This window comes from Nicotiana attenuata, chromosome 3 (genome assembly GCF_001879085.1).
Source record: "Nicotiana attenuata strain UT chromosome 3, NIATTr2, whole genome shotgun sequence".
Lineage (NCBI taxonomy): Eukaryota > Viridiplantae > Streptophyta > Magnoliopsida > Solanales > Solanaceae > Nicotiana > Nicotiana attenuata.
The window spans coordinates 52,073,021-52,088,722 of NC_031991.1; the positions used below are offsets into that span (position 1 = coordinate 52,073,021).

The 15,702-nt window shown below is 33.4% G+C and overlaps 1 protein-coding gene and 1 long non-coding RNA gene across 2 annotated transcripts; both read right to left on the reverse strand.

Moving 5' to 3' along the window:
- LOC109223754 (E3 ubiquitin-protein ligase SINA-like 7) lies at window positions 384-5,346 on the reverse strand. The gene is made up of 2 exons (XM_019388176.1): window positions 4,720-5,346; window positions 384-1,223 (listed from the first exon to the last, which is right to left on the reverse strand). Exons 1-2 carry the CDS (start codon window positions 5,257-5,259, stop codon window positions 561-563), a joined length of 1,203 nt encoding a protein of 400 aa, XP_019243721.1. The 5' UTR covers window positions 5,260-5,346; the 3' UTR covers window positions 384-560.
- Window positions 8,955-10,851, reverse strand: LOC109223757. The gene is made up of 2 exons (XR_002067655.1): window positions 9,972-10,851; window positions 8,955-9,157 (listed from the first exon to the last, which is right to left on the reverse strand). It is a non-coding gene; the product is annotated as an uncharacterized LOC109223757 (long non-coding RNA).

The following is a 15,702-nucleotide window of genomic DNA, read 5'->3' on the forward strand; positions in this document are numbered from 1 at the left end:
GCAAACGGCCGTTAAGGTATAGCACCTTTCAAAATGGCGTTATACATATTTTGGTCACTAAATTTTTTTTCACACATTTCCGTCATTTGAGTCCAAAAGAACCACATTTTGGTTCCGGACTCCCTTATCTTCCTATTGTCCAAGGCTTATTTAGAGAGCTACTCGATAATTGTTTTGGTGGGAGATAACAAGTACCCGATAAAATAATTGAGGTACGCACAACATGGCCAAGACATCAAAATGGCATACACCAGGGACAAATCTAATATACTCTGGTTCCTGCGTCTTTCTATCCCAAGTTAACAAATATATCAGACTCTAGCATTATGTGAAAGAGCCTCTCAAAAGAAGGGACAAAAGTTAAGACAAAACAACAAACGCAAATCCCACAAATAGTAGCACAGACCCAATAACTCATGCCATAAAATGTCTGGAGAAGTTACAAGGCAATGTTACATTAACAGGCCAAGGCATAATAAAAACATAAAATGAATATAGTTCTTCTTCAGCTAGGATAAAATTTATCATGAAAATATGATACATCAACATCTGCAACTACTTTAAATATTGATACCGTATTCACGCTGTTTTATGAAGACATCCAGCTTCAACTTAGCACTGGAATCAACGACATCTGTTGGGACCAGAAGGAACTTCTTCAGAGGAAGAGTTTGTGAAAATTTCGGCATGCTCTCTGCAACAGATTCTAATTTAAAAGAGCTCTCCCCATTCGTTACTACAAGCTCATAACCGAACCTTCTCTCTTCCGAGTTTGGTTCAATACAGATAATATTGACAGCACTTCCAAGACGGTAACTAATATGATTGATGATAAAAATTACACCTTCAGTCCTCTCTTGAAGATATTTGCAAGTATGATGATATTCTACATAAATGGGATGGTGAGCGTTGAAAACGATTTGCTCCACCAAAGAACCATGATTGACACGAAAATGAGCATATACCTTTGTTGAAGTAGCCGTAAAGTCGCAGCAAGGACATGTACAAGGGACATAGGTGCATGTATTTTCATGGTCAGTTTTCTTACCATAACTCAGAATCTCCTTACAACCATAGATCTTGTTCATGCATGAGACTTTCACAGATTCTAGAACCTTCTCAATAGCTCGACAACGGTTATATCCAATTGGCCAACAACATGATGGACACTTATTAGCAATCTTGATGCAGCAAGAGGCACATGCTATGTGCCCATTCTCACACTATATTTAAGGCAAGAAAGGGAAACAAAATGTCAGAAGATATTCTTAGTAAGCAATTTGAATATTTGCAGATGCCAGCTCTACTGTTAAACTTCAAGGTTTCTAAAAGTACACAGCTCTAGAAGTAGGAGGAGGGGGGGAAGAAGCATTTTGTATTAGCAATTGATACAACCGTAAAGTCATGGTCTTAATCTGCTGCTAGGTTCAAAAGGCTCTATACATGCGCACTTAAACCTCAATAGTTAGCCTTTCCTGTTAGCTTTTGTGACATCCCTACAGTCATGGCCTTATTCTTGCTTAGTTCAAAAGGCTCAATAATTTCTTTTTGACAGGTTCATGCATTAAAATTCCATAAGCTGTTGCATTAACCGCAAATTGAACACCATAAGTTATATTCTACCTTAGACTAAAAACTGAGTATTGCTGTTCTGCAACTCTTAGACAAAACAGTCAGGAATTAACCACCCTGGCACAGAAAAGGACATAGATTTCTGAGTCAGAATCTCGGTCCTTTGTATGCCTTTCATTGCAGTAACTACACTTAAAATCCGGTCTTATCAGTCAGCTAAAGATAAGAGTTCTAAGAACAGGCCTAGGTACATTACTTCTATCACCATATATCTCGAACAAAAGAATACTAAACAGTTACAGTCTTCAAACACTTTGCTTACTGGATTTCACAGTTTAGCTGCCTTGAATTTCTAAACAAGCACCAACGGATCCACATAATCTGTAAGAAATTAAGATAAACCAGGTTCTTAATCTTTTTCTTAAGAAATGCTGAAAGTGCAACCTACTTTGACTGGACTTCTGTTATCAATAAGATTTGATCTAGAGTAAAAACTCCAGCACTGCCAAATCATTTGCAAGAACAGAGCTTCATGATAAAGTAACTTAACCCTAGACTTACAAAAAAAAAACAATGTATTTGGGTTGTATTGCAAGGGGTAGTAATGAGGCAAACATATTTCCATGGAGGAGAAACAACTTTTGAGCTAGCCGACATAAGTGATGTCTGCTCAAACAGGTACATGCTAGTAGAAAGAGGAAGGATACCACCTAGCAGAATCAAGGTGGTTGAAGAAAATCTGAGATGGATTGGGTAGAAAAATAAAAATATACGTAGTCATTCGTAAATTTAATATTTTTGGCAGATATGTCTGAAACCCAGGTAGTGAGAACAGAACGGCCGTGATCAGTCTGGAAATTGACACAAATGTGGGTTACTTGGATGGATTCCGCCAGTAAAATCACGAGAGTTTTGGAAAAATCTACTGGGGAAAGAAACTGGGCAGAACAAACGCCTCCCATAAGACCTACGGAGAGGCAGCTACCATTCAAAAATAGCCGGAGAAGGAGATCAGAGTCTCCACAGTGGCTGGGATACTGCGGCGGAAAGAAAAGAGCACCTAGCAAAATGTTTGGCATGGCACTTAACGACCACTTTGGCACGTTTCCTATATCCCACAGTGATTCAAAAGTGGTTTCAACGCCAAAGGAAGACACCAACAGACATAAGTAATGGAGAATGCAACTTAGTTTATAACTATTTGAGATTCCATCAAAAGTTGAGGCTGTACACATTAAAGTGGAGGAATGGTTTCAGAAAGGCAGAAGACTATCCCTAGAGAATGGTGGTCGCAACTAACAGAAACCTCCAACTCGAAGGAGGACAAAACTTGGAGAATAGATGAATTAGAGCACCGCCATCCTGCTGTATTTCTGTTCAGATGAAATTCTGAGAGTGTTTTAAAGATAGATGTGGTGGATTGGTCGGAATAAATGTTGAAAGAAGAAGAACCCCATTATTGACGGGCCTGCACTTGTATTGTCTAATTAGAGAGGAACCCGCTTGATAAGCTTGAAATCAAAGGCCAATTAGCCATGCGATGCAAAAGAATTTAACCTGCCACAGATACTGGTTGAACCTGCCTGCAGGTAGTCACTATCTACTTACTTTTAGGTGTGTTTTATACTCCATCACATACCATTGCTTCCTCTAACTTGAAAGAAACAAAGACCTATACTGGCAAGTTAAACTCCAGTTTGAATGAAATTTCATAACTTTGAACAACATATATCCCACAAGATGACATAATCACTGAAGCAGTCATCCTTTTGTCAGCAATTCTCCCAACTAAACGTTTTCAAAAGGTTCAGTTTTGTCACTGTAATGCACTTTTTATTGTGCAATGCCTTTTCAGTGCAATACTATGTTAACCATTTCTCAAATAAGTTATTAAAGCAGGTAACTTTTACACCTCTTTTAGAGCAATGAATCAACTGTGCCTCAATCCCAAATCAGTGAGGTCGGCTTATAAATCTCATTACAATTTCGCTCTACTAGTTTTTTTTTACTTACATTCCTACTAACAATAGACATGGTCTGGTCTGTCTCTTTTTTAGAGAAGATTTTATGCCCCCACCTGCCTATGAAGAACGTCAAGTCTATCAGGAAAGGATATGTTGGTAAGACCAGCAGTTTTGTCTAGAACTGGGCATGCCTTTATTCAAATTTAATTCCAACAAAAACAACAACAAATCCGGTATATACCTACCGTGTGGAGATAGAGAGGTTAATTCCAAAAAATAAAATAGAAAAACTTTGAGCACTCTACTTTCATAAACCCCTTAACTCTTAATTAATACTCCCTCCGGTTCACAATAAGTGTCCAATTTACTTTTAGCACGCCCATTAAGAAAATACTAGATTCTATACAAAAATACCTACTATGACTAAACTACCCCTACTTAAACATTTAATGTAAGGAATAAGAAAACTTTTTAGGGATATGTACATAGGGGTTATTTTGTAAAAACAAATTGAATTCTTTCTTGATTACATAATTGGACACTTATTTTGAACCAAAATGAAAAAGCAAATTGGACACTTATTATGAACCGGAGGGAGTACAACAACAACAACCCAGTGAGATCCCACATGTAGGGTTTTGGGAGGGTAGTGTGTACGCAGACCTTACCCCTACTCCGGAGGAGTAGAGAGGCTGTTTCCGGTAGACCCTCGGCTCAAGAATTAACTCTTAATTCTTTAATTAAGAGTACAGAGAGAATCTAGTTCCAAGGTATTCCTTTAATTATTAATTAACTCTTAATTAATAATCAAAGGAATACCTTGGAAACTAGATTCTCTCTGTACCTATCTATACTAATCGTCGCGAGGCTTTCTTCATGAAAAAGCTCGTCCTTGTCAATTTAGGACTGACTTTCATTCTGTTTTTACTTATTTTTTAAAAATCTCTCATGTTGATTGTCTTTAGTGGTTTGCACTCACTTCTAATTAGGCGAAAGGTACAAACAGCAGCGGAGAACGAGCCAAATTTAGAAACGAAAGTGAAAGAGTAAGCAAAAAATCCTGAGAAAATCCATTTCCTTCCCAAACTTTTTAGGGCAAATTAAGAATTCTCTAGATCTCACAATTATCATATATATACAGAAATAAAGGACAATAGTAATGGATAAGGTAAAGAAGAGAGACCTGAAAGACAGGAGTACTGAGAGGTTCAAGGCAGATTGGGCAATCCAACACATCCGGATCCGACAACGTAACGGAAATTGACCCGTTTCCTCTCGAAGCCTCCAAATCACGATCCGGATTCAATACTGCCACAGTATTATTAGACCTATTTAAACCAGGATCTGGAATTCCCTCGGATTCGGGTTCGGATTCCGGGTTCCAATTCTCCTCTTCTTCTTCTCGCTCTTCATCAGTTACAAAATCCTCCTCTTCATAAATGTCCTCCTCCTCTTCCTCTTCTTCTTCTTCTTCAATAGCCGTTTCTTCAACTTCACAACGGCGTTCTGGTTCTTGTTGTTGTTGTTCTTGTTGACGATTAACGGCGTTACAGGAGAAAGTGCCGCCGTAAGTTCGCCGTTTTTTGGGAACGGATCGGCTACTCGGTCCTTCTTCGTTATTATCATCTTCTTCTCTTCCCAATGAAAATCTCACCATTTTTTCTTCTTCTTCTTCTGACCTAATTTGGCAACAAGATAATGGCCTATGGTTCACTCGTTTCATTTTGTTTCTTTTGAGGAGAAACGAGTTAACTCAGCTCTACTCGCTCACTCGGTTTTCTTTTTTTTTTATTGTTAATTTCACCCATTTATATTGAGGGATCTTATATTTATACGTAGCTTTTTTACTATAGAAAAGGAAATTTTTTATTTTTACTTTGTAAAACATGGAAACAAAATCGAATTGGGAGATGTGAAATTTGAATTTTGAATGCTGTACCGGGATTTACTGCAAAAGACTTGTTCGTTACAATCTCTCTCTTTTTTCAAGTATTTTTAGATATGTTTAACTATATAAAAAATTACTACTATATTTTGTAGTAGTACTCACTCTTTATTTAATCTTTGTTAATAGCTCTTTTGGTGCCTTAATTATTAAAAAATCTAATTTTATTATTGTGATATTTGACTACGTATATTTAGCTCTCGTTTGGCCATAGATTTAGGCTAAATTTAAAAATATTATTTGTTTATAAAATATGATAATATTTTGGGGAAAAAACCTCAAAAAATTTTAAGTTCCCAAAAGCTGCCGGCGAAAAATTTTCTTCCACTCACAAAACTTTAAATTTTCTTCAAATAAAATGCATGTCCAAAAATAATTTTTCAACACAACTTCAAAAATTCTTTTTTCAAGTTTCAATCATATTGATGTCCAAACGCTAGCTTAACCTTCAATTACTTGAAATGTACGTGATACATGATTTTAGTAGCCCAGCTCGACTACAGCAGAATTGAGAACCAAAAGTAAAGTCAGTAGTTAGTAGTCCAAAAGTTAGTTAAAGGGAGGGAAAGTTAGTTACGATAGTTAGCAGTTGAATAACAGAATTCTGTTATTCATTCTGTTAGATAGAATCTAGTTACACGAGGAATGTATGAATCATTACATATAGGGATTGTAAACATCATTACATGATATGAATTACAGTTACATCATTTCTCCTAAATCTCTCTATTCTTCTTCTTCCTCTCTTCTTCTCTTCTTCTGAAAATCTGACATTCTCTACTACTTCCTCGATTCATTCCTGGAGTAGTGCTACGATCCTCGAATTCTCCTTGAATTCCTGCAATCGTGTAACATTGATATCAGAGCTGTGTGATCCTTGGAATCATGGCAAAAGGAGCTCGAACTACTGACAGTACGAATGAAGAAAATCCTGACCTACGAGAGTTGATGCAGAAATTGATAACAGATGTAGGAGTTCTATCTGGAGAAGTCTTAGCTCTAAAGTAGTTGGATCAGGTAGTCCTTGAATTGAAGGAACATATGACAAATTCAAAGGGAAACGAGAAGGACAAAGCTCCATTAGCAGAGGATGATGGACCTTCTGAAGCTAGGTCTCATCGAGAGAAAAGTCCTGCGAGTTGTAATCATCAGAACTCCAATTTCTCTAGGTGGTCTAGGATGGAGTTTTTACGATTCAATGGAGAAGATCTGAGATCGTGGTTGTTCAAAATTGAACAATTCTTCTCTATGGAAAAGGTAGATGCTGAAGAAAGAGTCGAAGTGGCGGCATTGTAGTTGGAAGGAGAAGCCATTCAGTGGCATCTCTCTTTCATGAGGTATAGGCAGTACTTGCAACCTGCTACTTGGAATGAATATGTGATGGCAATGGTTGAAAGGTTTGGGGCTGATTTCGATGACCCTATGGAGGAGATCAAGAAGATCAAGCAGACTAGGAGTGTGAAGGAATATCAGGCTATCTTTGAAAGAAATTTGAATAAGGTGGGGCTATCTCAAGAAAATGCAATCAGTTGTTTTATTGGGGGGTTGAAGCATGAGTTGAATATTGGTGTGAAGCTGACTAATCTAACAACTCTATCTCAAGTGTACGGAACTGCAAGGATGCATGAAGCTTATCTGGCTGCAACTAAACAATCGACTTATACAACAAGTTCTTCAACTAAGAGATATGCATCACAAAGCAATAATGGTAAGCCTCTACTGCCAACTCCTAATTCTGGTAGTTCTAGCTATGCTAGGGGATTTACTAAGAGAGCATTAAGCATAGATGAGATGAATGAAAAGAGGACAAAAGGATTGTGTTATTTCTGTAATGAAAGTATGTGCCAGGCCATAGATGTAACAGTTCCAAACAGTTATATCTACTGGAATTGGAAGAAATAGAAGAAGGACCTTATGCAAGGGAAGGGCAGGAGTTAGAATTTTAGGAGGAAGGAATAGACTTATTAGAATCATCTCAAGGTATAGAACAAATGGAAATTTCCATCCATGCTTTGAATGGTTCACTGGGGTATAGAACCTTAACGGTTACTGGTTATCATGCAAAGAAGGCCCTAAGTATCCTGATTGATACTGGTAGTTCACATAATTTCATAGATCCTGAATTGGTCAAACATTTAGGATGTACAATCCAATCTACAAAACCTCAATTAGTAGCTGCTGCTAATTGGAACATGATGGTAGATAGAGTATGTACAATTACTTGGCTGCTACAAGGTGCTGAGTTTTCAGCAGAATTTTTACTGCTACCTTTAGGTTCATGTGGAGTAGTGTTAGGAGTGCAATGGCTACTAACACTTGGAGATATAAAAATGAACTTTAGGAAGCTAACTATGGAGTTCTGGTATAAAGGAAGGAAACACCTCCTCAGTGGTGCTGGCAATCAAGTGAAGGTGCAGGAAGCTGATAAAATAGTCAAACATACAGGGGATTTATCTCAATTGTGTATGATACAAGTGATCCCTATGGGGAAACAGAAGAATAATGGCATGCTATTAAGGTTGAGGAAGAACTTGTGGTAGATAATGGTCTAACACAATTGCTAACTGAATATTCTGGATTATTTGAAGAACCTATACCTCCTTCTAGGGGTGTCTTTGATCACAGGATTGTACTACAAAATGGTACTGAACCTGTGAACAAAAGACCTTATAGGTATCCTTCAGTCAAGAAGGATATTATTGAGAATCTTGTACAACAGATGTTAGATCAAGGTATCATTCAACCTAGTTGCAGTCCTTTTGTATCACCAATGGTACTAGTAGGCAAAAAGGATGGATCATGGAGGTTATGTGTTGATTATAGAGATTTGAATAAGCATACTGTCACTACAACAAATTCGATTATCAGTGACAAATTATTTTGTCACCTAAAATTAATATTTCGTCACAAAAAACTTTTCTTGACGAAAAAAAAATCGTCAATCATTCGTCTTTAAATGTGCGTCACTAAAGGTATACAAAGACAACTTAGTGATTCGTCACTAAATAAAGTTATTTTAACTACGAAATTGATTTTCGTCCCCAAACGTATAGTATTTGTGACGAACTTATTTGTCAAAAAAAGTACAAAATTTTTGTAGTTGATAGTACATTTTCATCACTAAACAGGCAATTAATAGCGACAAAACTACCTCGTCACTAACTATTTAGTTTAATTAGTGATAACATTAATTGTCTCTAAAGTTATATGTATTTCGTAGTTGCACAAATGTAATTTTGTCACTAAAAATTACCTATCATACACAAAAAGATATTTCGTCCCTAAATATAAAAATTAGTGACAAATTTGCTTTAATAAAATTGGCTTAAAATTTTGTAGCTAAGACAATTATTTCATCACTAAAAACATCGCTTTTACTGACAAAATAAATTGTCCCTATAAATTATCATGATACACGTCAATTGCAATTATCATAAAATAAAAAATAGTTCATAGTAAATAAGGCAATTATGAGAAATAGAAATATATAAGAACTTTTCATTGCTAAAAAATCAAACAACATAAAGTATTCTAATATACATTATAATACATTTTCTTTGTATATATAAATGGCCCAAAAAATAATATAAAATGTTTCCAAACTATTCCTTTGCCTTCAAACTCCTCCAAGTCTCTGGTTGACTTTGTTTTCTGTTGTTGGAGAACTTTATCCTTCCTATATTAAAAAAAATAGCAAAGGATCAAAAGAGAGAAAGAAATTAGAAAATTCTAATAGTAATCCAGGTATAATTTATCAAGACAATTGAATGCAGAAGAAAAAGGTTGCACATACAATGGAAACCAGAAATTGGTAAGAAACTCAATAAGATATTAAGATTTGACTAACATAATTTCCTGTAACCATCAAAGATTAGCATTAGTCTGAGATATGCTAACAAGGCTACTTAAAGAGTTTACTTAAATCTTATATATTGGTGTTTCTAATATAAGCTTGCTGACAACAAGAACATCTAATTATTTTAAAGATAAGATGCCGCTCTTACATAAAAGAACCTCCATTTAGTTGAAATTGAGATATGCCAAAATTTCACAATGGCGATGATGCTTAAACAACAACAGAAAGAGGATTGACATGTCTATAATCCAAGAATATACCCTTTACCAATCACATAATACAGAGACACAAATTCTCAATTGGGTAACAAGCAAGCATCATTATATTGTAACCATATAAAATTTGCTCCGTTTTAAACTTATCATATTTTTCAAAATAACTCGTTACATTTTCAATAGTATCAGAATTTGTGGCATGAAATACCAGATATGAAATTTTCAGAAACTAATCAAACCATAAATTTTTTAACCATGACGTATAGCTTGTATTATCTTTTACACAGAAGAATTGAAAAATGCCCTGGAGCAATGCTTGAATTCCCTAGAGGAACCAAATTCAAGAAAAAATATTCTCTATCTGAATACATGTTGCATTTATTATGAAACAGAGTAAGCATTAAGAAGTGGGAACATACCTTGATTGAAGTTAGAGAAAATAGCTCCTTATTAGCATAATGTTGCGTCCAATTGAATTCTAGATGCTGCTTTGTTCAGCAATTTAAGGAACTAAGGGAAAGTAGGATAATGTTAACAGTAAGGGAATATAAAATACAAAGGAAATAAGTTGACAATCTAATAGTCTCACAAGGATGCAACAATAGATTTGCTGAAAAAGATGCAAGTTAGAGTAAGGAAAAAATAAAGTTCAAGTGTAGCACTAATACAGAATGTTGATACCTTTGCATGTCCCTCTGTGGAGTATGAAGAGTTCACCATTAACAAATTCAAAGGTAAAAAGATTTTGTAATCATTTTACATGTTCTCATATCTTATTAAAGTAAATATACAATCTCCGTTTGTTAATGACAAAAATTAATATCGATATAAGAATACATGTACTAGTGATGCACATGGAAAGAGCCATCATATATACACAAGCTACTATGAAACTTAAAAAAACATAATAGTATCATGTGTAGGCACCATTCTTAAGATAAAAGGATAATGAATATCATTTAAGAGTTCAAAATGAAAACAAACTGAATATTACTTATAAAAGAAAAAATTAAGCGGACAGCTAAGTATTCTTCACCCAACTTCGCCAACCCCACCCCCCCTTAAAAAGAATAAAATTGTATATGGCATAGCTGATATTAAGTTGTCAATCCAAAAGAGAAGCAAAAGATGCCTAGGCCAGAGTTTTTGTGTTATATAAAATTATTACTGTCTTAACCATATCCCTAGTCATACAAGATTACTAAAAAGGATATTTATCTGCAACGAGCTTATAGGACAAATGCACAAAAATTCTGAAGATATAAGGTCATTCAATTGAAGTGACATTAAGAGTCTAACCTCAATTTTAGCCCCTCACCCCTGCACATAAGATTTAACAAATTGCTAATCTGTTCAATGAAAAAGAAAAAGTTTAACAAATAAGTAAAAGAAGGCTTCAACAATGCAAAGTAAATCACATAAACAAGGAATGAAAGACTTTTCATTATAGTGCTATAACAACAAAGTTCTGTTAAGTTGAGATTGGGTAAAACATACAACACCTATAAATTAATTGAGCCGCAGCCTACAATTATTTCAATTCCTTTTAAACTGATACATAGATAAAAAATAATATATTCTGGTAATTGTATTTTCTATTTTAACCGAAAAATTTTCGGATTTGACAGTAAGTCATGAAGTTATTCCGCCAGTTACAAAGCATTCGAGTTGCGGAAGTATAAGGATCCATTTGTACCCAAAGTTTAGCAAATCTAACAAATTTTCTATAAATTTACATGAAAATCATGTAAATTAATCACAATTAGATTAGTATATTGACTATTTTAAAATTGTATGGCTTTGAAACTTTGATTACACGTTAAAATAATATATCGAAAAATGAAACTCATCATAAAATTTCTTTTCAATGATGTTAAATATGTCCTCCTGTTAAATTCTTTCAATTATAAAATTAGAACAATTTGTACTTCTTAATTATATTATTTTGATTTCATTGTTCATTTATTTGTTTTGCTTTATAACTTATAACCAAAAGCGAAAAACAGGCAAATAAATTCTTTAGCAAATTGTTATTTTGAATTTTGGTTTCTTCTCTCTCCGTTTATTGAAATGGAACGTTAACATTTTGATAGATTTAACTAGAACCGTCCCAAAATATTGCGGTAACTGTACATCTCATCATTAGAGCATTAAAATCTATATCTATCTATTTATCTATCTATACTATATTAAAAGTATAAAGTCACTTAGCGAAATGTTATTCGCTTATTTTACCCGTTAAAAAAAGATTTTATGCTAGACAAAATAATCATTTAAGATCTAATAACACTTTTACCTTATATAGATTTACTTATTTAAATGCCATTAATATTAGAGTTGTATTGAACTGTTCCTATGAGAATGTTTACTATGCAAAACGTGAGTTAGCAATTACGAACTCCCAAAACATAAAGATTCAAAATATATGATTTTTCTTACTATTTGAAAATCAAATTCTTATTGGCAAAAAAATAATTATTGTCAAATATTTAAAAATTAGAATAAGCTAATATTTAGAATTTAAATTAATAAAACCTAACTTATTTCTTTTAATGTTGAGAACAAATAATTAATTTATTGAATTAATTAATTAGCAAATCCAATTCAATTATTTTACAAATTTATCGTATAAGAAAAGTTATTTGATAAATTGACAAAACACTTAATTTATTTTTATAAGAAGAGTATTGATGGTGAAAGAAATCATAAAATATAGCAAACTTAATTATAGTATAAAATTAAGATTCAAATCGGTAAAAGTACAAATTAGCAATAAGATAAAATTGTAGAAGACAACCAGATTATAAATAAATTGTCATTTGTTTCTTTCTTGCATTCAGTCCAACAAATAAAAGCGTCTTGCTAAATATTTATGCTAAGTTTTTCCTTGTAAAATATTATTTCAATATTAGTTACTCTTTAAACTTAACATTGTCACTATCAAATTTTAAGAAGATATAATGCCAACTTTTCTTATTTATTTTTAATTTGTGTTATTTGTCAAATTTTTAAAGAAATTGTGTTAAAAAATATTTTTATATTTTATTTTTAGTATTAGGTCACATAAAAACAATAATTTTTATAAGTTTCGACATAAATCAGGGTAAAGCACAATAAGGCTCTAAATAAAATTCTTTCATTTGTTAAGCTAACTAATGGGAATAATATTTATTATTTTAAAAAAATTCTTAAATTTTATTTTATAAAATAATTTATCTAATAATATGTATGTAATTTTAAAAATTTGTATATTCATTGATATAGGTACACGTGCAAAGCGCGTACCCTAAGATTAGTATTTTAAAATTAAATACTTACACTCGCTATGTGAAGAAGGTTTTAAACAAATAAAATCTTATTAATAATATAAATTACTTATATAATATACCTAACAATTGCTCATCTAATAAAATAATTTGAAGCTATACAATAAAAAGGTAAAGCAAAAGAAAATGAGAAATTTGTGTATATTAATTAAAGATTATAATGTTTTTAAATACAAGTACCTTATATTTTCAAATGCAAAAAATATTATTACAAGTAATTGATGTATCTTAAAAAAGGCTGTTTTTTGTTATTTTCAATTAAGAGTTATGAAAGACATATATTTCCCAGAAAATGTCTATTTATCTTTCTTTAATTATAAGAATCCTTAAATTCTCACGTGTGGTTTGTCAATTGGTCTTAATGCATCTTATGATTTTAGAAGCTTAATTAACATATGTTCATTAGATACTGAAAAATATCAATATATACAATTGAATTTGACAGTTGACAACATCATATCTAACTAAATAATTTAAGCAATCAATTGGGTGATAATATAATTAACAAGAATAAGGGAGGATAAACTGTTCTATTTCATTTTTCAATTATAAGAATATATATAGTCTCCTTTGTGGGTTATCAATTGGTCTTAATGCATCTCATTAAGTTTAGAAAAGCGTAATTAACGATAGGCTCATTAGATATTTGGACATATCCATGTATAAAATTCAATTAGATACTATAATATCTATTTAAATAGTTTAGGCAGTCAATTGGGCAATAACTAACAAGGAACATGGAGGGATTAGTTGTCCTACTGCCTTCTCATATTATATTTGAAATCCTAGTTGGTCAATTTCTTTCATTAATATGCTTTCAATATAATTGTAATTTATTTCAATTTTCACCTTGATAGTAAATAGTTCATCAAAAATCCACAAAATATCCAGCACCGCTGCAAGCCTAGGCTTGCTAGCTCTGTATAATTAATCCTTTTGGGATCACAACTCCAACTTATATTAATTTTTTGTTTATTATTTAGCTATAAAGCTGCTTCATAGTAGTCATATTATTCAACTACAAATTTTAAGTATATTTTGTGATAAAACTTTGCTGTCACTAAATTGCAGGTTGATTAGAGACAATAAAATGATTGTCACTAATTGTTTATATTTTTAGTGACAAAAAGTAAGGTCACAAAAAGTATACAATTTTATGGCTAGAGATTAGATCATTTAATTACAAATTTTGAATCGTCACTATTTGGCAATACATTTTTAGTGACAGAAATCTTTTCGTATCGAAAGTTCAGCTAATTTTAAGACAAATAAATTTTCGTCATAAATTTTGTGCAACATTAGTGACAAAAATAATTTGTCACGAATAATTTTAGCTAATACTACACAATAAATGGCGCCAACTCATTTTTTGGTGGTAAACTTTCGTGGACGCAACTTTCGCCACGAAATTTTATGTTTCGTCACTAAAAGTGCATAGCTCATGTCTTTAAAGATGAAATATAATTTTTGTCACGAAAAATGAATAATCCGTGATGAATTTTGTGTCGTAGCTAATAATTTCGTAGCTAAATACTACATTTGTTGTAGTGTGTGAAGAATAAGTTTCCTACTCCCATTTGTGGAAGATCTGCTAGATGAACTTGGGGGCTCTAAGGTCTTCTCTAAAATAGACTTAAGGTCTGGATATCATCAACTCAGAATGGCCAAGGAAGATGTGCCTAAGACTGCCTTTAGAACTCATTCTGGTCATTTTGAATATTTGGTAATGCCATTTGGCCTATCAAATGCTCCTGCAACTTTCCAAGGAATGATGAATTCTATTTTTCAGAAGTTTCTTACGAAACATGTACTGGTTTTCTTTGATGATATTCTCATATACAGCAGCACTTTAGAGGATCACTTAACTCATTTGAAATATGTTTTTATGGAGATGAGTAAGCACCGGCTATTTGCAAAGAAGAGCAAATGTTTCTTTGGGGTTCAAAAGATTGAGTATTTAGGATACTTCATTTCAGCTGAAGGAGTGTCTACTGATCCTCAAAAGATAGCAGCAGTCCAAAACTGGCCCACACCAACAACTCTCAAACAGCTCAGAGGATTTCTAGGCCTAGCTGGTTATTACAGAAGATTTATTAAGGGTTTTGGGCTGATTTGCAAACCTCTGACTGACTTGACTAAGAAGGATGGGTTCAAATGGTCAAATTCAGCAGAGGCAGCTTTTGCAGCTATGAAAGAAGCACTCACTCAAGCTCCTGTTCTAGCTTTGCCAGATGCTACCAAGACCTTCATTGTAGAGACTGATGCCAGTGGTCATGGTATTGGAGCAGTACTTATGCAGGAAGGACATCCCATAGCCTTTATCAGCAAAGCTCTATCACCCAAGCATGCAACTTTATCTGTATATGATAGAGAACTATTGGCAATAGTACATGCAGTGACTAAATGGTCACAGTATTTGTTGGGGCAGAAGTTCATCATCAGAACTGATCAAAGAGCTTTGAAGTATCTCATGGAGCAGACACTACACACTAATTCACAACTATTATGGCTAACCAAATTAATGCCATTTGATTACTCAATTGAGTACAAGAAGGGTGTGGACAACAAAGTAGCTGATGCCTTTTCTAGGGTAACTAGAGCTGAAATATTGACATTACTAGTTTCATCTGGTGATACTGATCTTTTCCAAGCTATAGTTGATAGCTGGAACTCTGATCAAGAACTAAAGAAACTCATTGAAGAATTAGAAGCTGATCCACTCATTCACAAACAATTCACATGGTCTAGAGGCCAGTTAAGAAGGAAAGGCAGATTGGTGGTAGGCAAAAAACCACAATTGAGAAGAACAATCATGACTCTATGG

Coding starts and splice junctions, on each gene's coding strand:
- LOC109223754 (XM_019388176.1), bottom strand. CDS start 5,259: ATGAAACGAGTGAACCATAGGCCATTATCTTGTTGCCAAATTAGGTCA. Junction 1,224..4,719: donor TCAGTACTCCTGTCTTTCAG/GTCTCTCTTCTT, acceptor CCTTAAATATAG/TGTGAGAATGGGCACATAGC.